We start from the raw sequence: 27,076 nt of genomic DNA, 5'->3' as shown, positions 1-27,076 counted from the left end.
ACAAATCAAATTTAAACCAATGTCATTACAAAATTTTCCCTTTTATAAAACCGTGAGCAAATTTTATATATTATTGGCGAAGGGAGAGTTGAGGAAACAAAATTCAGTTTTTCATAGCTTTTCAGTTATACCGAATCAATTTCTATCCGCAAAAATAATGAACTCCTAGTATCTGCCTGCCATGGAAGGTTGAAGAAACAATAAACCAACTTTTTCCCCTGTCCCAACCTCTGTGAAAATTGAGAAAACAAAATTTGTTGATAAACTTATCAAATTGATCATTGTCAAAAAATTGAAGTAATTTCCATCTTCGGAACTTCTTTATTCGATGAGATGATCTTTTATTTGTAACAGAAAGATACCATGAATCTGCTTACATGATGATAACAAAAATTGTCCCTTCGAGACTTCTTGCTTCATTGTGAGAATAAAAAAAGCCACTAAACAAAATTATAGTAGTTTTGAACTGAATAAAGTCTCGACAAAATTTGAAATTAAGTAGCAACAAAATAAAGTGAAAAAAGAAACGTATCACCATCCAAAAACTTAACCTTCGTTAAAAAACACTCCCTTATTGAGAGGAAATAAATTTTCAAAGAAATGTATGATTTAGTAGCCCCATTATAGTAGTATTAGGAGTCAAACACAACCAAAATACCTCTGGCATCTTCCAAAAAGCTATTTGTCCACGATTTAAGTCACTACTTTCCATGGTCGTTTTGCATTTACTTAGCCTATATCTCAATTTCTCAATTTTATTAAGAATGATCTGAGACATGTGCCTTTTTAAATCTGCAATTATTAATATGAAGAATTTTGTCTAAATAAAAATTGGTTAGATTTTCTTTGATTTCTGCTTAATTGGCACCTTGTTACCAGTTGTCGTTAAAAGATAGCTCGAAAACGCAAATCGTGGAGAATGGTTTCTCAAATTATAACTAAATTCGTCTTACTGTCACTGTTTTCCACGCTAGCTTAGAACTCTAATCTTGAAACATGGACCGTGAAAAACCCCCAAAAAATTTAGCAAAATTTGTTTTCTTGTTCGTTTCGCGGCACTGCGTTGCTCACAAAAGTCGAAAAAAATTCTGAAGCTTGACTATCATGTTTAATTGCGGCGCGCACCAAAATGGTCTTCACAAATTTTCCATAGCAGTTATCCTTGATTTTTATGACAAGGAACCAAGTTTTTTTGAAAATTAAAAACAGGGAAACAAAAATAGGAAAAGTAGAAATAGGGTTTCATTTATAGTTGTGTACCCCACTTAGGGCGGTACCAGACCCCCATATTTTGCGTTCAATCGAAATCCAGTATGTGTAAAAGAATATATCACATTGAATTGCGAATGCGGGTGAAAGCAGATTAGATCTAAATTTAAATTGGAAAAGATGGAAACAATTTTTTCAACTGAAAAAAGGTTTAAAAAATCCCTAGATTAATCACAAAGTCCGCATAGTAGGCCTTTTCTCATTTTTGCGTTTTAATCAATTGAAACCATTATCATCAAAGCTTATTATGAAGGGTTTCAACAATTTGAAGCAACCCTTCCTACAAAAAATATTAAAAAATTTTCTTAAGCTTAAAAGACATTTAGTGTGCAACTTATGAAACTGAAGCATATATAATTTGTAGCCCCTAGGAAAACTACTTCATGAAATTTACTAACCAGATTTTGTGGTGAAGCCATACCTTTTCCTCAATAACTGAAGCATTCTTCGCTACTGTTTAGATACGTAAATTAAGTATAAAGAAATTTGAAGTAAAAAATGATATAGCTCAACATATTTGCCACAAATTGTAGCAAACAACAGTTATAGGGGTTAACAAAAAATAGTTATTAATTTTACACCAGGAATTTCTAGCAGTAAACTTGTTAAGCTGAGTTAAGAAAAAGTTATGAGTTCTTTGTTAAGTAAGTGACGAACACGGCGTGATAAAATGCTGAAATAAGTTAGCAACACCACTTACCACCAGCAATTGCGTCTCTGTAGAAAAGACAGAAATTGAAAATCGGTAACAAACAATAACAATATTCAAGGTTTTTTATTAAAAAAAACACTTAGAAATTAAACAAGTGGTTTTAAATTGAGAAATTAAGTTAATAACATATTCTATTTAACATCTATTCTGAGATCAATTTGTATCAAATATTTCTTTCAATTCTAGCGATTTCTGTTCTATTGAAACCGTTTATTCTTATGAAACTAAATTTGAGCTTTAAAATATCTGAAAAATGGCTCTTGCGTAATAGTTTCATGAACAAAAACCGAGATATATTGACTGCCTTGTATTAATTGCGCAGCAATTGTCTAAAGTCATGAAGCAGAAGAAATAAGAATGTAGAAATTTCTGACTCACCTTGATTTGAATCCCGACCCGTCAGCACCTGAAAGACAAAAATACGTCATAACAAAAACAAAGTTATTATACAATAAAGTTGTCTAGGCTGATAATTGTATGATAATACTAATGGAGCATTCAAAATCAGGTTCAAATTAGTAGTTATAATTTTTACTCTGAAAAAAGACTGATCAGTTTATATTTTGACATGAACATGTGTAAAAATGTCTATATACAGTTCTGCATTTACACTGGTTCAGTTCTGAAATACTCTGGGTCGTCAGCCCGGGCATTACATTGCAGGCTGTCATGGGGTATATCAGTACTGATTCATGAAACTACCATAGAGATGCCATGAGATGCATTACTGAATCATAGTAACTTGAGAGTTTTTTGATCTAGCAGTAACTGCAGAATGTAACCCTAGTCAATTTTGTTTCAGAATTTAGTATGTATACAATTTTTTTCGTTCCCTTTAATGTTCATAAATATATCATGAATTATATTGAAAATTTCAAAAGTTATTTTAAAATTTTGGGTGATAATCTGATGTCACATAAATGACTTTGGGAAACGTCTAAACAGTTGCAACTAATATGATTAAGGACAATAGCTGTTCCTCGCGGTTTTTATTCTCCAACAAAGATTCAGTTTTCTTCTTCATAAGTATCTTTGCTGATCAGTTGAGGAGCGATATTTCAATTTCAACACGATTTTATATCCTTATATAAGTGGAACAAATTTCATTCAAAATTAGGAATAAGTATGTTTTGGGGAAAAGGATTCTGAGTTAGAAGTTTGCGTGGTTGAGAGTTAAAAGTTTGTGGGGTACGGTGAAAGGATATGATGATAAAATATAGCGGGTGGGGGTGGGGGGGGGGGGTAAATGAATGGGGGTGAAAACAGGTAGAGCCGAATTGAGTACTAACTGGCTAGTGCAACTTTGACAGTTGCGACTGCCATTCTCTCTCCGTATGAGTTCTGTGCGTGACAGATGTACTCTCCCTCGTCCTGTGGACCACAGTGGGAGATTACGAGACCATAGTAGTTGCCATTGTAGATGATCCTGTGCTTCAGACCCTGTCTCAGTTCCTGCTGCCTGTGGTGCCTATAGACAACAATAACAATATACCAAAAGTAAACAACAACAACAATATACCAGAAGTAAACAACAACAATATACAAGTGGTAATCATCAACAATATATCAGCAGATATATGATACAAACCAAAACATAACTGACTAGGGTCGGGCGAATTGCCCTCCAAGGACTGGCGAGCGGTTGATTTTGTCAGTAGGTAGCTGCGGCTTGAGGAGGCTAGTTTTAGCTTAATTGAGAGGGTGGATGGGGTGAGCTTAGGTGTAGAATGAGGTAGTGTTTGTGTGTGAGTGGAGGGGGGGGGGGGGGGTGGTTTAAATTGGCGGGGAAGGAGAAAATGGGGTGGAGGTTTGACATACCAGTAGTGAACAGCAAAATAAGAGTAGAAATAAAAAAAAAACATAGCTGGCAGATTGCCAGAAAATAGCCGCAATAGCTTCGTAGAGCTGCAGTCTCAAAAAGATAGTAACAGAAACAGACCAAAGAGAAATTTCTTTTTGTTAAATTCTGAGATGTTATATTTTCATTACGAATCCGTATAAGTGAATGCTGCTTCTACCAGCTGCTCTCCAATAACCTTCATTTAGAGCGACACGCACTCACTTGACCTCATCTCTTCAAATTAAAGTAAAGAAAGTCAATTTCCGAGCCAGGAAGTCATTTTTGAGAGTGAGGTAAGTCATGCGTGACCGAAAACTTAATCACGCAAATGAACAAAAAAACTCGCTCGGATAAGATTGAAAAATGACGTCACGCAAGCAATTCAGTCGCAATTGCATGAGCGATTGAACAAAAAAGCAGATTTAAAGTGATCATGACCTCATATGGTCGCAACAAAAATCTAGACGACGAAATAAAAAAAAACATAGCAGTACAAGTCCTGACGTACATTTCGACGAATTTTCATTGACTAAAGGAAAACTAGACCTAGAACGCACTTTGAGTGAATTGGGAAAACCATTTCCAAAAAAATCAGATCAAAAGAATTTAAAAAAACTGAAAATCTATGTCAAAATGCCGCATGTGAACAAAAAATCACTAGCCAGAAAGAGAAATCTGGTTCTAACAGAAAACTAGGCCTCGAATGAACTCTGAAAAAAATCCGATCCAAAAAAATCAAAAAAACAGTTAAAATTAAACAGTCAAAAAACCACTAGCGAGAAAGCGAATTTTTGTTGAAACACCGTTTTCTCACTCTACTTTAAATTAGAGCAAAAAAAATTCACGCCGCAAAACCACTCGCTTTTTCGCTCCACTTCCTCTTTCGGCGTGACCAAAATCACTACTCCAATTTGACTTCAAAAATCATGAAAATGTGTGAACAGATCTTGAAAAAAAGACAGCGCCCCAATACAATTCGAATTCTTTGCATTGTAAAAACCCAAAACAAAGCCAATATTAGCCCCAGCGATCGCTGTGCGGCTATTAATAACAATAGTTAACAACAGATGCATTCATTAATATATGAAAGCTGTCCAATAAGTAAAGGGTCCCGAAAGACTATTCAATAAAATGAAGACTACGTCAAAGGTCCATTAATTCTGTCTATCGGTCTACCATTTATGAATATAAAATGAATGCCTACCAAGTGACAAGAGGGACAGACAGGCCTACAATTTTGCACTCGAATCTAGCAGCCTGGTCAGTGACAACCTCCTGTTGCTTAGGCTTCCTCACAAATCTAGGGGCTGCATCACGGAAATCTACAAACAAACAAATACATCATCATCATCATCATCATCATCATCATCATCATCAACTATGGAAGGATATAAATAGATTTAATAGAACTTCAGACAACTTTAATAAATTAAAGTCGAAAAATTGCCAGCTTACGTTTAATGAGAAAACTGCTTTGAAAATGCGCAGCAAGCTCCAAGAGTTCGAAGAATAATCTTAATCTTATGCAATTGTAGATTCTCGACATATTTGGAGGCACCGTACATTTAGATGATTTTAACTTCATTCTTTTATCCGCTGAACGATTTAACTATTAAAGCTTTAAAAGTGGTGAAAAGCGACAAAAACCCTCGGGCATTACATGAATAGGCGAGAAAATCAAAAATTTGCATAGAAGCCTAGGTAACTCATATTACTAACCCCCCCCCCCCCCCCCCCCCCAAAAAAAAAAAAATACAAACTTTGTTTCTAGAGCACTTAATAATAAAACTTATGAAGCATAATGATGAATACTTACCCATGGCGCACACTCTTTCGTTTTCTTGGAAGGAATATCCAACATATCCTCTCACTTTCCTCAGAGACCCATACCAGGACAGTTTGCCCATTGCCACAAGGATATCCCGAATCTCCTAAAATATCAACAACAACAAACGATTAATTTAATCATAATTAACTCGCCATCATCGTCAATGTAACCTTCACCAAGATCTAGCGTGACCGTGCAAATGCACACCAAAATTGTAACGTTCAGAACAATTCATGACTTCCAGCCCATAAACTTTTGAATATTTAGGAAAATTTTTAAAACGATTTGCTGCAAATTTACCAAGATTTTTCAACTACCTGGTTACAAAAATTCAAAAATTATGGTTATTGTTGCTCACTAAATGAGTATATGAATCACTCGATTGCAGTTCAGCTCGCGAAACTATTCAATTATTTAAGACTGTCTTTGATCATAAACATAATTAGGCTATCTCGTGTGACGCTTAAATGGAATCGGCAAAAAAAATCGGGACAGTCCATTTTAGTTTAACAATAAACCCATCATCATAATCAGAAAATTTCGTTCACATGAAATTGTAAAAAAAATGAAGAGTTGTTCAAATTTGTCAATAATTCAAATCAGATTACTCTGCGAATGCTGTCATGTGATTTTTAATGCTTTATTCTTGGTTGGGAAAATGAATGGATTCAACCTTTAAGTTTCAGGACGTTCACGAAAAAGCATTATAATCTAACAAAATTGATGAGCAAATTTAAAGGGCAAGGGTACGTATTTAAAATGCTGCTGAATAAAAATGGGAAGTTAATATGTGCTGGGTTGTTTTGAAGGGTGCGGCAATATTTTGGGGTACAAAAACAGGTAAAAATTGTTGAACTATACGATAATTGGATGATGGAAAACGGGAAAACAATGTTTCATTTCCTCGAATAAATGAGGAAAAATTAATTCAGGCATTTAGGGGAGTGTTCAAGTCATTATCATTTGCCCAAACCTACAAACTACTAGGAATTATGTTTGGAAATAATTGATAGCAATGCGGTATTAATACTCTATCTAGCAGTCAAAGGGTTCTGATGCCTGTTATTACCTTGCAAGCCTGAAAGTGGAACAGGGTAAAATTCAATTCAAACTTAGATTAAAATTCGCTCCTTTAAAAGATCATATCTAACATGTGTGAGTGTCTATATAACCGATTCATTCATAACTCGTCTTTTCAATTCGCAAAATTGAAAAAACTCTACTTTTGAATATTTTCGATTAATTGTGATTCTAAATTTTTAACTTTCCGATTCCGATTGGTCGATTCCGATTGGTCGGAAATTTTTTAACTTTCCGATCAGCTCAATTCCGATTGGTCGAGAAATCTGATTGGACAAAATATCACCAGTTAAACTAAACATTATAATTGGTTTGTGATCGGGTTTTCGGAGTAAATTCTTATTTTTGGTTGTCGGCTAAACTCCCCGTAGGCCAATTAGGCGATCACCAGCTTCAGTATGTTCTAATGTATACAATTGCGAACAAAGAGTTTTGAGGAATCTTAAAATATAGTACACTAGTAAGTTCTGTCACGGGTTGGTTTCATTTCACTCCTCTTACCCTGAGTGGTCGGTTGTTCCAGAATATTCTGTGTTTGGCGGTTGCCAGTCTGTAGTCCTGTGGCATCCTGACTGTGCTCTGGTTCAGCCAGGGGTGTTCCAGGGCCTCTTCTACTGTCATCCTCTGAGAAACGTCCTTCTTCAGCAACAGTGTGATGAAGTTCTTAGCCTAGAAAAAAAATGAAATAAGATAAATTGGATCTATTCTGTCCCCCCCCCAGAGTTTTTTACGCCCCCAGGTACAAATTATATGTTGTTACATAGCACGTTACTATGTAAAAATATAGTACGTGCTCCTGAGGGGCGCAAAAAATATAAGCTCACTAAGGGGGGGGGGGGGCGAAACAGAATAGATCTGATAAATAATCGGTTTCGGAAAAAAAATTAAGGCAAATAACACCCGCCCAATTTTAGATAGGAAATAAAACCCAAGGAAAAAAAGCCCCCACGGAAATAAAACCCCAACTGACTGTTAAAGAGCTGCTTACTTAGAGCATTTGGCCATGCCTCGTGGGACACTGTCATGCCTTAGCGGCCCGTACAGTTTGATATCAAACTATCACATCCGAAATTATCTCGAACTATGTTCAATGTTAATATGAGCGTTTATTTCCATGCGGCGGGGGGAGGTAATTTCCCAGACCCGTGATAAGTATAAATATGTATCTGTTAGTGCTAAAGGGCTAGCGGCCATGTGTTCTGTATTTAATGATGGTTATAAATTGTTTTCAGAACACGAAAAAAAACACAAAGACTGAAAAACACCCCTCGTAACGTCCACGTAGCGTGGCATATCATTGTTGGTATGACAAGAGGTTCACAAAACAGAAGTGTATTGATTTTTTTAGTTCAATTTTGAATTAACAATTAACTTGGTTACCATGACTAAGTTTATAAAACAACAGATCACCAGTTTAATAAATACATTTTCAACAGTTCATGTTAGTTTTCCAGATATGAAATATATGTTTCTATTCTCCCCACTTTGGTCAGGTAAGAATAAAAACCCATAATTAATTAAATTTGTTAAATCAATCGTGTTTTCAGTTGGAAAAGTAAAACCCAGACAATCAGGTTTTCAATTGGGATAATGAAACCCATACAATAAAAACAACCCATAATATCATTGATAGTGATTTTTTCTAGTTCAATTTTGAATTAACTATAGTCAGTTAATTATACAAAACAACCAAGCCCCCTTATATCTAATTAAATTTACATAAGAATTTTCTTCCGGTTGCGGAAAAAACCCCACTTCATTTTAGATAGGAAATATACCCCCACTCTACTATTAAAGAGCTGCGCATTTGGCGCGCTAGGCAATGCCTGGAGGGGAACAGCTTGGAGTGCAGCATATGGCTAAGTGCTACTCATCATCCCTTATGTTCCGACCTACATCCATCGTTGCCGGATGGTGTACACGGTCCTTTTTATAATCATTGATAGGGAAGTTGCTGACCTCTTGTGAGATGTGATCAAAAGATGGGTCGTTGAAATCCCAGTTGCACTTGGCGATGTTGAGCAGGGTCTCCTTGTCATTGTCTCCCATAAATGGAGACAGACCTGTCAACCTACAAACACACAGGTGAGGTACATTCTCACTCACAATTATGAGTAATGCCTAAACTTGTACAATGAGTTACCTTGATTAAGTTTGCCTGCTTTTAAAGTCATTATGAGAACCGAAACCCGATGAAAATTTAAAACGAGTGGGTTAATCAGAACAGTTTGTCGGGGGGGGGGGGGGGGCAGACCGAACAGGTCCAACTTAGGTATGGGCCACACGGAACGACCCCCTGTCCGCGATCTATGTCCGTCTAGCCCATACCTGTGTTGGGTCGCGGATGTCATCTTGCATTGAGACAAAATAAATCATTTCATTATTTTAAATCTCAAAAATGGGCTCATGCAATAGAATTAAGACTATCTAGAATCATTAAGTAGAAATTACTGGTCAGCTAATTATACAAAACGACCACGCCCCCTTACAATTAATTAAATTTACATGAGAAGAATTTTCTTTCGGTTGCGGAAAAAAATTCACTTCATTTTAGATAGGAAATAAACCCCCACGGAAAGAAACCCCCACTCTACTATTAAAGAGCTGCGCATTTGGCGTGCTAGGCAATGCCTCTAGGGCCATAGAAATGCCTTAGCGGCACGTGGGACTTGATATGAAACTATCACAATCGAAATTCAATTTTAAAATGGGGGTTTATTTCCGTGGGTTTTTTTCCGGGGGGGGGGGGGGTTTATTTCCTAGACCCATTTTCTTCTACTAACAGTGTGTAAGTGAGCACTCCCACACTCCACATGTCGGAGTGGAATCCGACTGGTTCTCCCAGGACCACCTCTGGACTCACAAACTCAGGAGTGCCGAACATGACCTTGACTTTGTCCTTGGGGTCCAAACGGGTGGCCAGGCCGAAGTCTATCACCTTCACGTCAGTTGCCTCCGGAATCACAAACATCATGTTCTCCGGCTGAAACAACATTATATTTTCAGTGAGCGCAAAATAAGCCGAAGTGAAAGCAAGCCGAAAGTTTTGTAATCTTTCAGAAATGATACATTGTTAACCATTACAATGGAGACTGCGCATAGAAGTTGCAATTTGTAATGTATTCCAGTTCACCAGTGAATTTTCAAAATTTTTTACTCTATTAGAAATTGAACATTTCAATTATCCATTCCATCGGATCGTTGATCTAACAAAAGCTTTTGAAAATTGTTATATGAAATAGTGTATATTAGCCCATCACTTTTCGACGTTTTGAGGTAAGAATGGAATAAAATGTGACAGGTAGGTCAGCGAATGCAACCATTAATAACGATCCTAGTCGACACTCGATCCAAATAAATTTTTTTCTCGATGGGCTATTTGGAGTATCGATAGTTCTGCTCTTAGGAGTGCTGCTCCAGCCGATGCGAAAACACATGCCTGTGGAACTTAAGTAAAGGTTACGTGACTCTGCTTGAAGTCGTCAGTGAGAATTTCTGGCGTTTATCGAGAGCCGCGAAACGATATATTAAGTCAGCATTTATTCGCCATTATTTACTCACCAGCATATATTCACCATATTTATTCACCATGGCGTAGATGCAGCAAGGTCGCCGCATCACAAGCAAGTTGTGGATAGGCAGTCGCACACTACTACTAATATACCTATTATTATGATAAAAAATACAACTAGGGTACCACTTAAAAACGGAAATAAGCGCCAGTATCCCGTCAAAATTACCTGCGAATTGCAGCTCAGTGTGACAGCTACACCAACAACATATATCAAGTCAGAATTTCAAAGTAACTTCTGCAGAGTCATGGAAGTCAACTTTTGGCTGAGTATAAAGAAACTTCTGGCATTTTGACTTCTGGCACTGCACACTTTTGGCATTTTTAAATGTGCACGTGAGTGCTTTAAGTAATGGTTAAGTGACTCTGCTTGAAGTCACTGAGAACTTCTGGCGTTTATCGAGAACCGCGAAGCGACTCGAGATATTCAGTCAGAATTACGAAGTGACTTCTACAGAGTCACTTAACCATGCTTAAAACACGGAACGCGCACGTTTTAAAATGACGAAAGTCTGCAGTGTCAGAAGTCAAAATGCTAGAAGTTGCTGCTTAGCCAGAAGTTGAACTTCGTTGACTTGTCATTTTAAAACGTGCGCGTTTCGTGTTTTAAGTAACGGTTAAGTGACTCTGCTTGAAGTCACTGAGAACCTCTGGCGTTTATCGAGAACAGCGAAGCTGTTCAAGATATTAAGTCAGAATTTCGAACTGACTTCTGCAGAGTCAATTAACCATGCTTAAAACACGAAACGCGCACGTTTTAAAATGACGAAAGTCAACGAAATTCAACTTCTGGCTAAGTAGCAACTTCTGGCATTTTGGCTTCTGGCACTGCAGACTTTCGGCATTTTTAAATGTGCACGTGAGTGTTTTAAGTGCTGTATTGGAGTAAGTTAGTATTACCTTGATGTCGAGGTGTATGATGGACTTGTTGTGCATGAACTTGAGACCCTGGCACACTTGTTGTATGTAGCCCACAACCTCCCTCTCTGTCAACTCGTAGTTGTCGTCTATGATCTTCTCAAACACCTCTCCGCCCGACAAACTACACAACAAAGACAAACAAACAAGTAAACAAACGCTCATGGCCGTCTGTATTTTGCACTATTGATCACGATACTAGACAAAAATCCTAGAATGTCTAATTGTGACTGTGACAAAACTCATGAAGTGTCAAAAAGTCTATAAGTTTTTATCAAAATTGTCAAGTTTATGCTAATTTTTAAGCATACTGATTATGGTTTATTACGGAATTCTGATATCAATAGATATTTTGGTGGTTTTTCTGTTTTTCGTATATAACAAAATCTCGAAGTATGGCCATCTATAATTGACATTTTACAACCTGATAGCTTAGTACACACTAAATGTAATGGCTAATTCCATCTTTTATTAAGCTAGTTTGTTCACACAGTCGTATGAAAAAAAACTATTCACAGAAAAGCCAAAAAACAGTTCCTACATTTCTGTAAAAGGAATGATTCTGTTTCTACTTTTTTATATATATTTAACATTTTTAAAATAATAGTAATTAATGCTTGGATGATTAGTGTAATATTTTTCTTTAAGTATGTTTAACCTTTTGGTTGGTTAGAACAAAAATACTTGCTTTGAAAGAAATACAAGGAAAATAAGACTTTTGTATAATATTTTTTTCTCGTTTCAGGATTGCTTAATTTTTTAATTAGAACCAAACTTATATTATATACAATCATAATCACTAAGTGAAAAATACAACGATTTTGTTGCAGTTTTTATTTAACTGTTTTTTAACGAAAAAGTCAGTCGAAAATTTTGCTTCTAAAGAAAGACCAACACGTTAACAATAATTGCTTCAGACTTCTTCGAGGGTATTTATAAATTTACAGGCAAAATAAGACTGTGATAACTTACAATTCCATGACCATAATGATTTCAGTATCTGTTTGGAACGCATCCTGAAGCTGCAGTAACTTCGCATGTGTCAATTCCTTCATGATCTCAATTTCCTTCATCACGCTCATCTCTTCCTCGTTGTTTCCCACATCAACAAACTTGGCTGCAAATTGACGCCCACTCGACTTTTCCACGCACCTGAACAGGGGGTCAAAGGTCAATACGCTACTTAAAAAAAGTGTCTTTCTTATCATAGCCCCCACCCTCACCCCAACAAAAATTTAGCCCCCTTATGGTATGTTTGCTTGTGAGAAGGAAGCGAGAGGGAGGGGGGCTATACGTTGTATGACCACTAAGCTGGGGAACTATGATGGGAAGGGCCAAAAAAACAAATTAGGTTTTTATCAGCACAAGAGAATCGACTTTGATTGCAATTTGGCGCTGATTTAAAATTAAGTGCATCCTATTTTACACCTGAGCCTCTTTTTGCAGGTTTAGAGAACAACCAAAACTAAAAAGTTTTGGTTGGTATCTGTAATTTTTGTAGCATTTGAGCAAAAATACGCAAAACGTAGAAACATTATTCAAATATTACTCAAAATATCAAAATAATCATCAAAACATTATTGAATATTTTATAGAAAATTTTTAAAGAATTTTTTGAAAAAAAGACTGGCTCAGTATTTGAACAGGACCCACCTGTGTACCACACCGAATGCGCCTCTTCCGATTTCCTCTTTCAGTTCATAGAGGTCAGCGAATCTCCTCTGCTTCAGCATCAAACTGCTCTTCGGGATGTACTTCTTGCTCAACGAATCTGCAAATATATTTGATGCAGGAACTGGTGCTAGGAAATTTGGCCGACAGGGCGTTTAGCCCAAAAGGAAAAAATGAGAAATTTAGCCGACAGTTTCATCATAATTGGTAATAAAAGTCCATAGTTGGTCCATAAATCAGTAGTTCGGTTGTGATAGATTCATATCAAGTCCCACGGGCCGCTGAGGCATGGCCATGGCCCGCGAGGCATGGCCAGATGTGGTAAAATACGGTCCGACCACGGATAGACCTTCGTTACACGAGTTGAAAAAGCTGCGGTATATCTGTCCGCCTACAAAATAGTGTTTTAAATTGGCCAATCACAGCTTCGGAATAAATGTTATTGCTCATTTTACTTAAATTGTCGGTTAAATTTCTCATTTTTTGGTTGTCGGCTAAACGCCCTGTCGCCCAATACGGCGGCCACCGTAGGAACTAGTTGTGTGAAAGTGTGTCCGGAATATTAGCCGACGTGAAAATTAGCCGGAAAAGTCAAAAGTAGGAAAATTAGCAGAACTAATTGCATGAGATAATAAGGTAAGCAAACATAAGTAGAACGCGCAATTATCTAACTCGCTCAACGTGAAATTTACGCTTTTGGCCATGCCTCAGCGGCCTATGGGACTTGATATGAATCTATCACAACCAAACAAAATATCACGAACGAGCATATTATTCTTGCATTTACACTTGTGAGTTCGCAAATCTGATTGGATAATGACTCCTGTTCGGCTAATGTTCCATTCGGCTAATTTTCCTTTCGGCTAATATTGACGGCACCGTGTGAAAGATACCAACATCACCTCAACAATCTTACAAAATTGTCGAGGCGAATGTGGTGAATTTTAAGCAGGGTCACTGCTAAAAGTAAGCAGTAAATTTACAAAAGATCAGCACTAAAATGAGGTAAATTGTTTGTTTTCTACAGAATTCATCGCCTTTCTGGCAAATTTTTTTGCGGTGAGAAACCCTAAAACCTGGACCAGAGGTTATGAGTTTGTGAGGCAATAATGAACTGTACTGGATTATATTTGCGAGATCGTTAAAGCTAACTACATTATCATCATCAAAACTGGCGCATTCGCCACAATCAAACCAAACAAAGATGATCTAAATTTTTTTAAATTCTTAAAATAAAAAACTACAATTACTTGCTGCTGACTTCACTAGACTCTTGATCTATAATTTTCCGTTAATTCAGTTTTAATTCCAATGTTTTTAAATCTAATCATTAATTAATTTCTCTATTTTAGCAGAACCAAGGATAACATTTCATGCAACCCCAACCGAGACCCGAGATGTTAATGTGCATGATCTTACGAGATTATTATATCCTTAGAAATAATTCTGGCAAGATTAACAATGGTTCCCGGCTAGGAACATGCACACAATGAAAAGTTTACATAAATTTACTTCAACAAAGTTGAAATAAACTCATGTAAAGGTAAAGTTTAGTGTAAACCTTATGGCAGTACCCCTGAACTTTTTAAATAGTTTTAGGGTGAACTTCAGGCAACACAAAATTAGCCTAACGCTTCAGTTAAGATAAGGAGTTTTTCAGGTAAAATTAACTCATCCTTTTTTGTGTGTTTAACTTGGTTTTCTATCGATAATAAAAACTAAAACAAAACCAAGAAAAGAATCGTTTGGTTTAACATGATCACATGTTTTACAAAACTATTCAGCTGTTCATTTTGTTCGGAGGGGGATCCAAAAAACACTTGACGAATTCTTCGCTTTCGGTCGATAATAAAAAAAATCCGCACCATCCAACTGTTTGAGCCTCCTACGCTTAGCTTCCTGCAGTTCCATCTCCTTTTCTCTATCTGGCTCCTTGTGTGTAGTCACAATATAAGTCAGTTCACACGCATCACTCGCCCCGAACACGTTCTCTGCCGACACCCGGAACCTACACCAAATGAGAACACAACTTAGTGAATCGTTCACATATGAAAAGAGGATAGAATTAAAGGACAGATGCATAACCCTTCCGTTTACCCAATTTCGTGCCCTCGATATATTTAGTGGAAAAGATAAAATTAATGTTCGAGAGACAAACTTATTACTGTGATACTCTTATATTCTGTTCAGATATTTCTAAGTGTTATTTTTTGTTTGTGCTGTCAATACATGCCTTAAAAGCACCCTGTCACTTTCAAACTTTGAATGACTGAAAGTTATATCGAATGATAGACTCAAATTGAGTTAATGAATATTACCTACCTATTGCTTGTTAGCATCATAAAGACGTCATCAGACTCCGAGGAAGAGCCGAGTCTTGGAGTAACTTTGAATGGGCATTCACAACTTTGCGGTAATGTTTCTTAATCAAGTCTCATTGCAATTACAACAGTTACATATATTAGGCTAATGTACAGTTGATTTCCGCCACTCTTCATATAGTAAAATCTGGCGGAAAAATAATCTAGTCCATTAGCGGTTTTGCTCTACTGAGTTAAGTAAAATAGCCGCAATCAATTCGAATGACTTCAAATGAAAAAAAAAACGTTAGTAAAGAGTATAAAAATAAAGTTCAGAATTCGTAAACATGTGAAACCAAAGAACAACAAGGAGGCTCGGAAATGTGCTATCGCACATGTTTCCACCCCGCTCATCCACATTTTTGGCACAATTGTCTACCAAATGAGGAACAGATATAAAACCCCCAAAAAGTCAAGTAATTTTCAAAAAAAAAATGGCGAATGAACAAAAAAGTTCGCCTCCAAAGCAAACAACTCAGTGGAGTAAAAAAAACCGCATTCGACTGATGAAATCTGCCACTATTAAAAAAGCGAGTCAACACCAACAAATCAAACAGCAACAACAAACAAACATAACGTAAAATAACGTTAGATAAAACTGAAACTAAACAAAATAACTTGTACCTCAATAGAAAAGATATGGGACCAGACCATAGTAAGGCTCGGTAACAGTTAAACAAAAAAAGAACAAAAACAGCAAAGTTAAAAAAGTTGCTTATTTTTTAAAAAATATTTTATTTCAAAGTAATGAAATTCATTAGATATCAACTGAAAGCATCCAACAAATTTATGATTATCTATAGTAGAGCATTAGGACGGGTCATTATTTATTTTTTATGCGGTTACAAAAAGGACAATAAAAAGAGACAACAAACAAAGATTCAATTAAAATTTGCCAGAAAACGCTGTCGAAGTCGTAACGCCAAATTTTGCCACTCAAACTATGTTCTAAAATGACCTCTCAAAAAGACTCACAATTCCACGCAAAATGAATTCTATAAATTATTATTTTAGATTGAGGTCAAAAGGGTTTTCTTTGTAAAGGTTTTGTAAAAAAAGACAAAAAGAACCACAAATATTGAACAGCAATGAAAACTCGAAAACTCACAAAAATCTTATGAAAACTCATTTCAAAGCTCTAAAGACGCCAGTCAAAGCATAACCAACAGCAAAACAATGTTAGAGCAGCAGAAAGTTGACAAAAATTTTTTAATTAAAAAATTTTTTTGAAAGTCATTAAAACCGTTAGCTATAAACTGAAATCAGTAAATAGATCCAATTAAACATACATAGAATCAATTAAGGCTTTTGATTGTCAGAAATAGGCCGTAAGAAAACCAAAAGAACCACAATTAGAGGCAAAAACAAAAAAAAAAACGTTACGTTTTGTAAGAGACCGGCTTCGCAGCCGTTAAGACTATAAGCCCTTCACGGAAATCTTTAAAAAAGTTATTTTGGACATTCTTTCAATGCAAATCGGATCTATCTTTAATGTGATTATTCGAAAAGGGAACCAATGAAAACCTCAAATCAGGAGAAAATGCAAAAATTACAAAACTTTAATGAAACGTCGTCGTAAGAAAGCCCAGAAACCATTAGTTAAAAAAACCCTATGGAGTCTTCTTTAATTCTCTTTCGAATAAATTTTGGACTGTATATATTGAGATTAAGATATGCATGGAAAAAAATAATACAAAAAATTGGCAAGTTTCTAAACTTCGCTGATATTTTATATATTGAAATTTGTTTAAAGTCATAAGAGGCATTGGATAACAACTGAAAGCATTGTATAGCTTCACCTACAGCTCTTAAAGAACACAGTTTGATCACTAATTAATGCGACGAAATCATGAGGTTGCAAAAAGAATGACAGATGAAAGCAAAACAATAGAAATCACTAAGAGTAACACCAATAACATTGTTGTTATCAGTTTCAATAAATTTTAGTAAAATTGGCGAAAAATTAGTCAAAAATACGGAAAATGTGAAAAACAACGGAATTCCATCTGGTTTTCACAAAACTTTATACTTCGATAACTCACAGTAAAAAAACAAAGTTTAAGAAATATTTTAATTCCATATTCTACGCTGCACGGGCTTTCTAATGATACCAGTTTCATTTCTCTACGATGAATATATCGACCGGCCAAAATTGACTGAGCAAAAAATAAAACCCCGAGTATATAGTTCCTCCCACCACAAGTGGGTCGGATTAACTATATTTTTTAATGTGATAAAAACATTTCTAGTTACCAATATTGTTTATTGGGACGGTTTTTTAAATAATTGAGATACTTTAGCTTTTTAATAAAATATTTTTGGCATGGAAGGACAATAAAAAATGTGAATATATTTTACAATTAGGTTTTAATATAGTATTCTACTTACCTATACTGCACATTGGGACTGAGATAAGGGATAGTTGCTGCACAGACATGTGTATTTGCAACCCTGATCCAGTTGCCCATTCCTGTTTCCTCTCTCTTCTCAACTATGTAGGATGAGATGGGACTTCCTCCGTCATTCCTCGGCATAGACCAGCTCAGGTCCACAGACTGGGGTGACACGCTGCTCACTTTCACGTCACTCACTGGGTCGGGTCGGTCTGAGCAAACAAATTCAGCATGATCAAAAAAGCTAAGCCTTGTAAGCAATATTCACCGACTGTCTTGCATATTATTAGTGAGAAATATGCGATGCTGGAAACGTTTTTTTTTTCATATTGGCTTAGAAACTCACGCGCAAGTTTTGAAATGCCAGATCTCTGCAGTGCTAGATTTTAAAACTTGTAAATTGCGCGTTTCAAGCACGGTTACGTTACATTGGTTACTCCGGTTACGTGAGTAATCTGATATTTAACTCGAACCGCTGCGCGGATCTCAATGAGTGACTGATTTTTAGTGACTTCATCAGAGTGACCTAACCTCTACATTTATTTTTGACGAAGGTCAAAATAACCAATTCTCCATATAATAACTATTAATAACCAATTTTCTATAAAAACCAATTTCCCATACAAATTAACTAAAATTAGATGATTGTAAAATTAATTATGTATATGAAACAGTTATTGCAAAATTAGTTGATTGAACTTTCTACCAAATGCAAGCTGTCAAATATTGCCCCCCCCCAATGGAAAATTACAAGACTGTAAAAAGACCACTAAATCTCTAAATCTTCAAAAAAAGCTTGGCCTACCGTTGACTTCAATTGTAAACTGTGTCTGGTCCGAGCCCAAATCATTCTCAGCCTTCACGTAGTATGTTCCAGCATCTTTTCTAGTCAGGTGGTTGATCTCAATAATTGCACACCGCGAATCAATGTCCAGGAACATGTTGGATCCCGGAGCAGAGGATTCGCTCTTTGTAACTGTCACGGTGGGTCGAGGGTTGCCAATAATCGGGATCTTGAGGTTGAGACGGTCATTTCGGGTAAATACGTTTGTGGTCAACAGACGGTTGGGCAGTTTGATCTTAGGTGCCACTAGAACAGAAAGTTGTGATAGTCATCATAATAATGACTCAAGATAATAATATACTGTAACTTTTGTTCATGGGACGATAATCAGACAGGTCTATTGGCCTATTTCATATAAACAAGTTCTTAAAAATAAGAAACATAAACACTAAAGTAGTAATAGGGTGAGCAAGTCACCCCGGCGGGGGGGGGGGTGTAGACCCCATGTATTAAGATAGGGTATAGGAGTAATTTTTGAGAGAGGGTCTACACTAATGTATTAAGATAGGGTATAGGCGGCGTACATGTTTTAAGATTAGTAATAGCGGCCGCCACGTATTAAGATTAGTAATAGCGGCCGCCACGTATTAAGATTAGTAATAGCGGCCGCCACGTATTAAGATTAGTTATAGCGGCCGCCACGTATTAAGATTAGGAATATCCTCCGCAATGTATTAAGATTGGGGATAAATCTAGGGGTGTTCCAGGGGGTGAGCAGTAAGGTGGGAGCAGATCAGGGTGATTTTTCGGAGCCACTTGTCACGTGATTTTAGAGGTCATTTAGGGATTAGCAGGGAATTATACATGCAGCGCGCAGGGAATTGTACAGTCAGCGCGTACGTACAGGCGGGGAATTATACATGCAGCGCGCAGGGAATTGTACAGTCAGCGCGTACGTACAGGCGGGGAATTGTACAGGCAGCGCGCATTAACGGATAATTTCCCTCGCAGTAAACTTCAACATTTTTTGGTTTAACCACAGCAATGTATTAAGATTAGGTATAGCCGCCGCAATGTATTAAGATTAGGTATAGCCGCCGCAATGTATTAAGATTAGGTATAGCCGCCGCAATGTATTAAGATTAGGTATAGCCGCCGCAACGTATTAAGATTAGGAATAGCCGCCGCAACGTATTAAGATTAGGAATAGCCGCCGCAACGTATTAAGATTAGGTATAGCCGCCGCAATGTATTAAGATTAGGTATAGCCGCCGCAATGTATTAAGATTAGGTATAGCCGCCGCAATGTATTAAGATTAGGTATAGCCGCCGCAATGTATTAAGATTAGGTATAGCCGCCGCAATGTATTAAGATTAGGTATAGCCGCCGCAATGTATTAAGATTAGGTATAGCCGCCGCAATGTATTAAGATAAGGTATAGCCGCCGCAATGTATTAAGATTAGGTATAGCCGCCGCAATGTATTAAGATAAGGTATAGCCGCCGCAATGTATTAAGGTCAGTTATATCCACTAAAAATGAGAAAATTGAAAATTTTTAAAAGAATGAATTATGAAGGTACAAAAAGACAGACACAGTATTAATCAAGTACATTATAAGTAATTTTAAACACAACAGAGAGCGCTCACAATACAAAAATTGATTCAATAAATTACAAGTTCAGGGGTACAGTATGAATTCCATCAGATAACACTTTTCGTTTAGGATAAAAATATGAGAGTCCTTTCTTTGTTTGTTCATAGGTAGCGACGCAGTGGTTGATTGTCCGAAATCCTCTATTTGTAGATGTTAAATTGATGATTTCTTCCATCACTCGCCGATGTTTTTCCAATGGTCCATCTCCGGTCTCTTCCAATGTTCGTTTGTTCAGTCCTTTGCTGCTGAATTTGTACTTATCCGATTTGGCATCGTAGCAACAATATGTTTTGCTACAGAGACAAATCATTTCAGTACATCTAAATTCTTCCCTGAACAGACCTGGTTCACGCTTATCGTACTTTTTAACTTTATCACAACAAGTTCTAGGGAAGAAATTTTGTACAGCATCAGCTTTGAAAGAATCATCACAATCGTGTTCCCTCAGAGTTTCCCAATCTGCTTTTTTAGATGGACGAATGCAATCGTACAAATTATCGTGCGCTAGAGCTAAGTATAAGGAGTCAGTGTCCATTTCTAACTCTTCGAACGTGTCGACATCGCAAAATTTTTAAAAAAAATTGTAATAAAGCTCCAACATACGTAAATTTGCGTACTGAAGTATAAAAAAGCCGACTATTATCGGTTCACGGTGCTCAATTTTTGATTTTACAAGTTCAACTTCGTATAGTTCTTTTGACACACTGTTAAGTCTCTTAAACAATTTCCCGTTGATAGCTTTGTGTGTCTTTTCATCGTTCAAGTATTTTGTCTCTGTATGTCTGCTTCTGTCCATGATTTGGTAACCATAGGAACTATTCCCTAACAATTTCATTGTTTCTGCTACAACGCTTGATTCAGGATTTTCATCTCCAACTCTTCTAGCATCAACAACCGATTGGACAAAATTGTTGAAGCATTTTTTGGGTGTGTACTGAACGAAGCAATAAATTTCGGTGCATTTTAGCCCAAGACTAAGGTAAAAATTGAGTAATGGTGTTATGGCTGTTCCATTCTCCAACTTGAAGCTTGAAATTAACATGCGTTGCGGTTGCTTGAGTAAATCGTTATCAATTGCATAATCCCTCATATAATCACCAATATCTGCTCGACTAACATTATAGTTTTTAAAGATTGGTGGAAAGTTCGAGAATTTGTATTTCAACCCATCTGGAACTTCGAGATCACACTGAACGTAACCAAATAGTTTATCTTCTCTTATCTTTGTAAGTAGAGATTCTTGAGTCAGAGGTAGCTTGAATGGGAAATTGTTTCTCACGTGAATTTTTACAGATTCATCACCTTTGACAGTTTCCCACCAGTTACATTCCCATATCTCAACAACTTTATATCCTTTGTTTCGCAAATAGTATCGTCTTAGTTCATCATATTCCCGTTTCTTTAATCCTTTCTGAGTCTCTTCCTCTGACATGCTTGCTCTTGCTTCCTGACATGCACAAAAGTGAAAGTAACAACCCATTGCTTCAAAAATAGTTTTACAGTGAGCACAAAATCCGTCTACATTAAAACAATCAATCTTTTTCTGAGTTCCAGTTGTGTAGTAGCTTTCAATAGTGCAGTTAGGACGTTGAGATTGTAGGTACGACATAACCATGTTCTCAAATTTCCTCGATTTATTTTGTCTAGCTTTAAACTTCTGAGAGTCTGAATCAAACTCCCATCTAGTGTAAAGCCCAGTGGGCATTTCTTGACACATTGAGAAGGGGTAAAGTTGACTGGCGTCTATACCCACAATTGATTTGCAAATGTTTTCTGTGTTTCGAATGTAGGTTTGATCCACAATTGCTTTTCTAGTAAACACAATAGAGGGACCACCGGTCATATCTTCGCGTATTTTATCATGTAAATCTTTGTCTGCTTCAACGAAAGGATAGAATTTACTATTAGTTGATTTGTGTAGACAAATATTTGCTAAATTAGGTAGTGTGCAACCCAGTTTTAACATATCAATCCCTTTGTTATGATAGAATTCCATCATTTTCTGCATCGCTTCTAGTGTCGGGACAACATCTTTGTTATTATACCACCTGACAAAGTCTTGAAAAGTTGTCATTTGTTCGTGCTCCCACACACTTTCCAGGTAATTGTAGTTGTCGAATCCCGAGGGGGGCACTACCTTCAACCTAAGTTTTTTCAGAGCTTCCTGCTGGGAAAGTCCACTATTCAACAATTTTGTGAAATCCGTAAATTCTTTTTCCAAGGGATTGTGATCTCTCAACTTACTAAAGAAACATTCGTAAGGGGGTAGGAAAGTTACATCCAATTTGTTTGGTGAGTCGAACCATTCATAAGGGAAAAACCCTTTGGTCTCATTTGTCTTGTAAGCTTTGAGGAACGAATCTAGTGATGTTGCTCCACCAAGAAAGTTTAGAATATCGAGAAACTGAACATCGCCAAATTTAAAGGATACAAAATGATTAGCTTTTTTAATAACCGTTGGTTGAATATCGCGCTCGTGAATGAGGTAGGGTAGTAAATAAGACTTGATAAGATTCAGATCATATTTCCCGCTGTTGAATCCAAATACAGGTAAAATGCTGACATAACGTTCAAAATGTTGTTGTAGTTCGAGAAGTTGATTTTTCTGAATTTGGAGGAATTGAGTCGACATATCAATTTCTTCTTCTTCGATATATTGAAATTCAAACATTGGAGTACTCTCATCTTTCCTTCCATTTAGCTTCTCGAAAATAGAACTTACTCTGTTTTTAATTGCATTTTCAATTGAGGAAAATTTTTGCAACATTTCTGCTTTACTTCTGCTAGCTAGTTCTTCTAATGCTTCAACAAAAGATACAATCAGTGTCTTGGGGTCTCTGTTGCAAAGGAAAATAGGTTCTTGTAATAAATTAGAGGAAATTGACACAGATATTGGTTCATGTTTTCCTATCCAAGTGGTTGTATTGGTATCTTTTAGTTCATTAGATGGAACGCAGATTGATTCGAAGTCAAATACAGCCAAGTTTTTGAACAGTTTTTGTTCTTCCTCATATCCAATTCCAAAACCGTCAAGTTTATCGAACAAAGTTTCTCTCAAAGTGTAAACACTCTTCGGATAAATGTGCTGTATCCTATCTTTACAAGATTTCACGTGACGGTGGAAATTACCAGCACGCTTAATAAAGGTATCACAATTAGGACAGCGGAATCGTTTGAAAAACGTGTTGATATCATCAACATAGCAAATGTGGTTGTTGTAGCGCAGTAGATTAATGTTGTTCTCGTACATCTCAATAATTCTTCTGGCAAGTTCACCTACAAAATCCCCGTCCTCAATGTCAATGTCATAAATGAAAATGTTGTGTTTTATAGCATTTTCAACAAACACAAGGTGATCCATTGACACTCCTCTAAAGTTAATTGCGTCATGACCAGACTCGTGGAGAAAGTCACTGAACAACTTAGCTGCGTTTGTTTCCAGCTCAGCTGATCCATACAAGTGAACAGCCACAGCTCTAAACAAGCAAAGGTAGTCCTTGTAGGTTTCTCCGTATCCATTCGTAACAAGACAATTTACATCGTTTCTCTTCAACAACTGTTCAGGTATAACAGCATCTAAACATCCCATTGGGATATTGTTGAGAAGAGCACAGAAAACTGTTACATTCGTAGTTAGTGCATACCGCCATTTTGTGTTTGCCCTTTCTTGAGCACAAGTCTCAATCAAATCCAATTTCTCTACTCTATCCTGAAGTGAGACTAAGTCTCCTTTAGAACAAAGTAAATGAGACTTCTCAAAGAAGGTGTTGTTCTCATGAGCATAAAAGTATCGGTATTCGTCTGTGTCAACATTTCGTAAAATAAATCCCAGGGATAAATTTATTTTTGCAGCACAGTTAAGCTTTTCAAACACTTCCTTCAGTTTTTCATTAATTTCGCTGGGATCAAGTCTCGACAATTTAAAATTGAATACTCTATGTCTCCCATTCTTCATCTCAGTATTGTCAAAGAAGTGTTGACAGGCACTAAGTTCCTGCTGTAACTGTTCGTTGTTCCTATCCAATTCTTCCGATTCTAGTACTTCTTTCAAGTTTTCGCTGGATTTGGTTCCAACTTTGGTCGATGTTCCGTGTTTCCGTCTCTTATGTTGTTGAAGAGAATAAAAACTTGGAAATTCCTCCAAGCATATAGTGCACACTGTACTAAGCTTCTTTTCTTGAGGAGCGTGATGCTTAGCAAGGTGGTAGTTCAAGTCCTCTTTCCTCTTTGTGTAGAAATGTGGACACTTTGGACATTTTAAAGTCCCACTATCACACGATTTTTTGTGTCGAGCCATTTGCTGCTTGACAACCATTTTCTCGCACTTTGAGCATTTGACAGGTAGATTTCTATCAAGAGAAGGCATTGTATTGTTGTGATCTAAAATAAATTGAATAAGTTTTAAGTAAATTGCCGAGCAACTGTATCTGATAACAAAGTGAGAATGAATACAATTTTTTAATTTTTTAGTTACAATAACTTTTATGACTAATTATTTCCATATAAGGAAATGACGTAATTTCTATTTTTAGTAACATTACGCAATACGAAAGTTCAAGAACTTCCTACGAAGCAGTCTCAGTGTTACATTATACATTGTATTTAAATCCAGAAAACATCAAAAATGTGTAACCTTATTCCTTGGAGGAAAATCGGAAATCTTAAGTTATATTTATTTGTCATATTGCTGATTTGTGTTACTTTTTTACAAAACAATACTATTCATCCCAAAACAGACTTCTTAACAAAATCTATCTGTCAGATGCTTGCTCACTTAGAGAATACAAATATTAATGTAAACAAACTAATTTTGTAATTTCATCGATAAAACACTAAATGTGTTTTTACAATAATATTAAAACATTAGAGAAGAAAACTCCTACTTCAATTGAAGATAACTTATATACAATTGACGTTAACGTGATTATATTACAAACTACAAACCAATCAAATTTTAGTATTAAGAAACTTGTTGTAAAAGTTAATGATATCGTTTTGCTTATCTCATTCTCTCTTTTAACATTTTTTTATTTTAATAGATTAATACGTGAAATTTTACTCATTTGTGAAACATGTTGATCAAAAACCACTTACAAATATTGGAGAAGATTTACAAGAGAAAAGAAGGTATACCTGATTCATACAAAATTGACGAAATCGATGTAGATTCATACTTTTTTTTACAATTTTTTGGACATTTTCACAAAATCCAACAGAATAATCCGATTTAGTAAAGGACTTGAGTATGCAACGTTCTCTATTAAAAAATTTGAATATGAGGAGTTTATTGCGAAACAGTCTTTCGATTTATCCTCAGAATTGCATGTAAGCAAATACGAATTGTTATTCATTTTGAACTCCCTCCCCGATATATTGAAACAGTACAGAAATATTTCACAAACAAACTTTGTTCCTCTCCCAGAACCAATAACAATAACTTCTTCACTACAGAGTGCTTTGTACTTCCATTATTACAACAACTACAATGCAGTGGGAGTACTGATCAGGTTCGGAATTCGTTTACCTAACGTATATATACAGAAATTTGATTCCAAAAATGGAACATTTTCCGAGATTGATCTGAAATTTGACGAATTGGAAAAAATTTATCAAAGCTTGACTTTTTTGGTAAATTATGTCATTTCATTTCAACTTAAATAGACCATTTTAGGTAAAAGCATAGTCGGAAACCTGTATGTATCCTTCACTTCCTACCTTGTTAGAAAATTTTACCCAAATTTGGATTTGAATTTCAGTTCGTCCAGAAATTTCAAGCTAAACGTCACTTTTTCTCATAAAATCTTCCATCTTTGGTTACTGTTGTCTGATTGGACAGAGCACACTATATATAGAGGTTGTTGATTTTGACATTATCATTTGATCCAACTTCTCTGAAAACATCATCACTACTTTCTCACATTATACTAACTACTCCTCAACATTTTATCCTGCTATCGAGCTCCAACATTCACTTTCTTTTTGTTTAAAAATACTTACTTTAGTTCTAACTTTTGTTTAAATCTAATTTATATATCCTGTTCCCTTCCTAAAAAGGAAATTTGCTGCTTTATAACTTTCTCTCCACTGATTGCTTTTATCACGTTCTCGACAAGAATCTTTTCATCTATTCTCATCACTTTCTAACAAAAACCTCTTCTATCATTTATTCCAAAATGGAGTTCACCGTTCAAAATAATAACCTTCTGTACTCATTTTCTTTTACTGAGGATATTGCTCGGATAGGAGTTCGAGATTTATCAAACGGACTGTATGAGTCTCTGATCACTTTACCCATTACTGTGTGGCACATTATTGAGCACCAGCGACAACAGTTTGATACATATCATCAGGGACAGGTCCCAATCACAGAGAATCAACTCGGAACTCACGCGATGGGACACGAAGTTGCTGTTGTCAGTGGACACCACTATCCTCACGTTAATGGATCTGATTTTCCTGCCAACTACGTAGCTGGAAATATTCAGTACACATTTCCTTGGGAGGAAGGGCAAATTCCGAACAGTTGGTTCACTACACCGGATGTAGGTGCGGTATCAGGCCCGGAGGTGGAAAATAGTCTTCTCCAAATAGCTTCAAGAGCTCATAGAAGAGAACATAGCGAGTTGAGTATTGATACTAGTACCACCACGTCATTTAACGATCTGGAAAACTTTGATCCAGCGCAGTACTATGGATCTACTGACATGTCAACTACACCCTCGATGACAACCCCATCGATTGAGGAAGGAACAGCTCACAACCCTATCTTTTTGAGTGATGTACCTAATACCCCAGTCACTGTTCAACCAACTCAACTACCTGGTAGAATTGAGCGACAAAGAGGTTTCGGCAATGAAATTCAGAACTTACCAGAATATGTTATTGAAACTCTTTTTGAATGATTTCTATGTTCAATTTTGTAAAATATTTTGTATTTGTTCGTAAAAATAATAAAGTTTCTGAATACCTTTTGGGTGTTTCGTATTAAATTTAC

General features: G+C 36.3%; 1 protein-coding gene across 13 annotated transcripts in view; it reads right to left on the bottom strand.

The window, feature by feature from the left end:
• Window positions 1–27,076, bottom strand: part of LOC142353434 (twitchin-like) — a 238,763-nt gene that overhangs the window by 9,341 nt on the left and 202,346 nt on the right. For 12 of the 13 annotated variants that reach the window (XM_075405674.1, XM_075405670.1, XM_075405667.1 and 9 more), the window contains 14 exons: window positions 18,448–18,732; window positions 17,638–17,854; window positions 14,755–14,897; window positions 12,872–12,989; window positions 12,191–12,370; window positions 11,201–11,342; window positions 9,513–9,712; window positions 8,689–8,800; window positions 7,231–7,398; window positions 5,638–5,752; window positions 5,026–5,143; window positions 3,271–3,449; window positions 2,360–2,387; window positions 1,970–1,986 (listed from right to left, as the gene is read on the bottom strand). In XM_075405674.1, the coding sequence (XP_075261789.1) occupies window positions 1,970–1,986; window positions 2,360–2,387; window positions 3,271–3,449; window positions 5,026–5,143; window positions 5,638–5,752; window positions 7,231–7,398; window positions 8,689–8,800; window positions 9,513–9,712; window positions 11,201–11,342; window positions 12,191–12,370; window positions 12,872–12,989; window positions 14,755–14,897; window positions 17,638–17,854; window positions 18,448–18,732 (2,022 nt within the window). The remainder of the gene's footprint in view (window positions 1–1,969; window positions 1,987–2,359; window positions 2,388–3,270; window positions 3,450–5,025; window positions 5,144–5,637; window positions 5,753–7,230; window positions 7,399–8,688; window positions 8,801–9,512; window positions 9,713–11,200; window positions 11,343–12,190; window positions 12,371–12,871; window positions 12,990–14,754; window positions 14,898–17,637; window positions 17,855–18,447; window positions 18,733–27,076) is intronic. The other variant, XM_075405677.1, reaches the window with a different exon arrangement.

This window comes from Convolutriloba macropyga, chromosome 14, assembly GCF_964194025.1.
Source record: "Convolutriloba macropyga chromosome 14, txConMacr16.3, whole genome shotgun sequence".
Taxonomy (NCBI): Eukaryota; Metazoa; Xenacoelomorpha; order Acoela; family Convolutidae; genus Convolutriloba; species Convolutriloba macropyga.
This window is presented reverse-complemented; position numbering and strand designations above follow the sequence as displayed.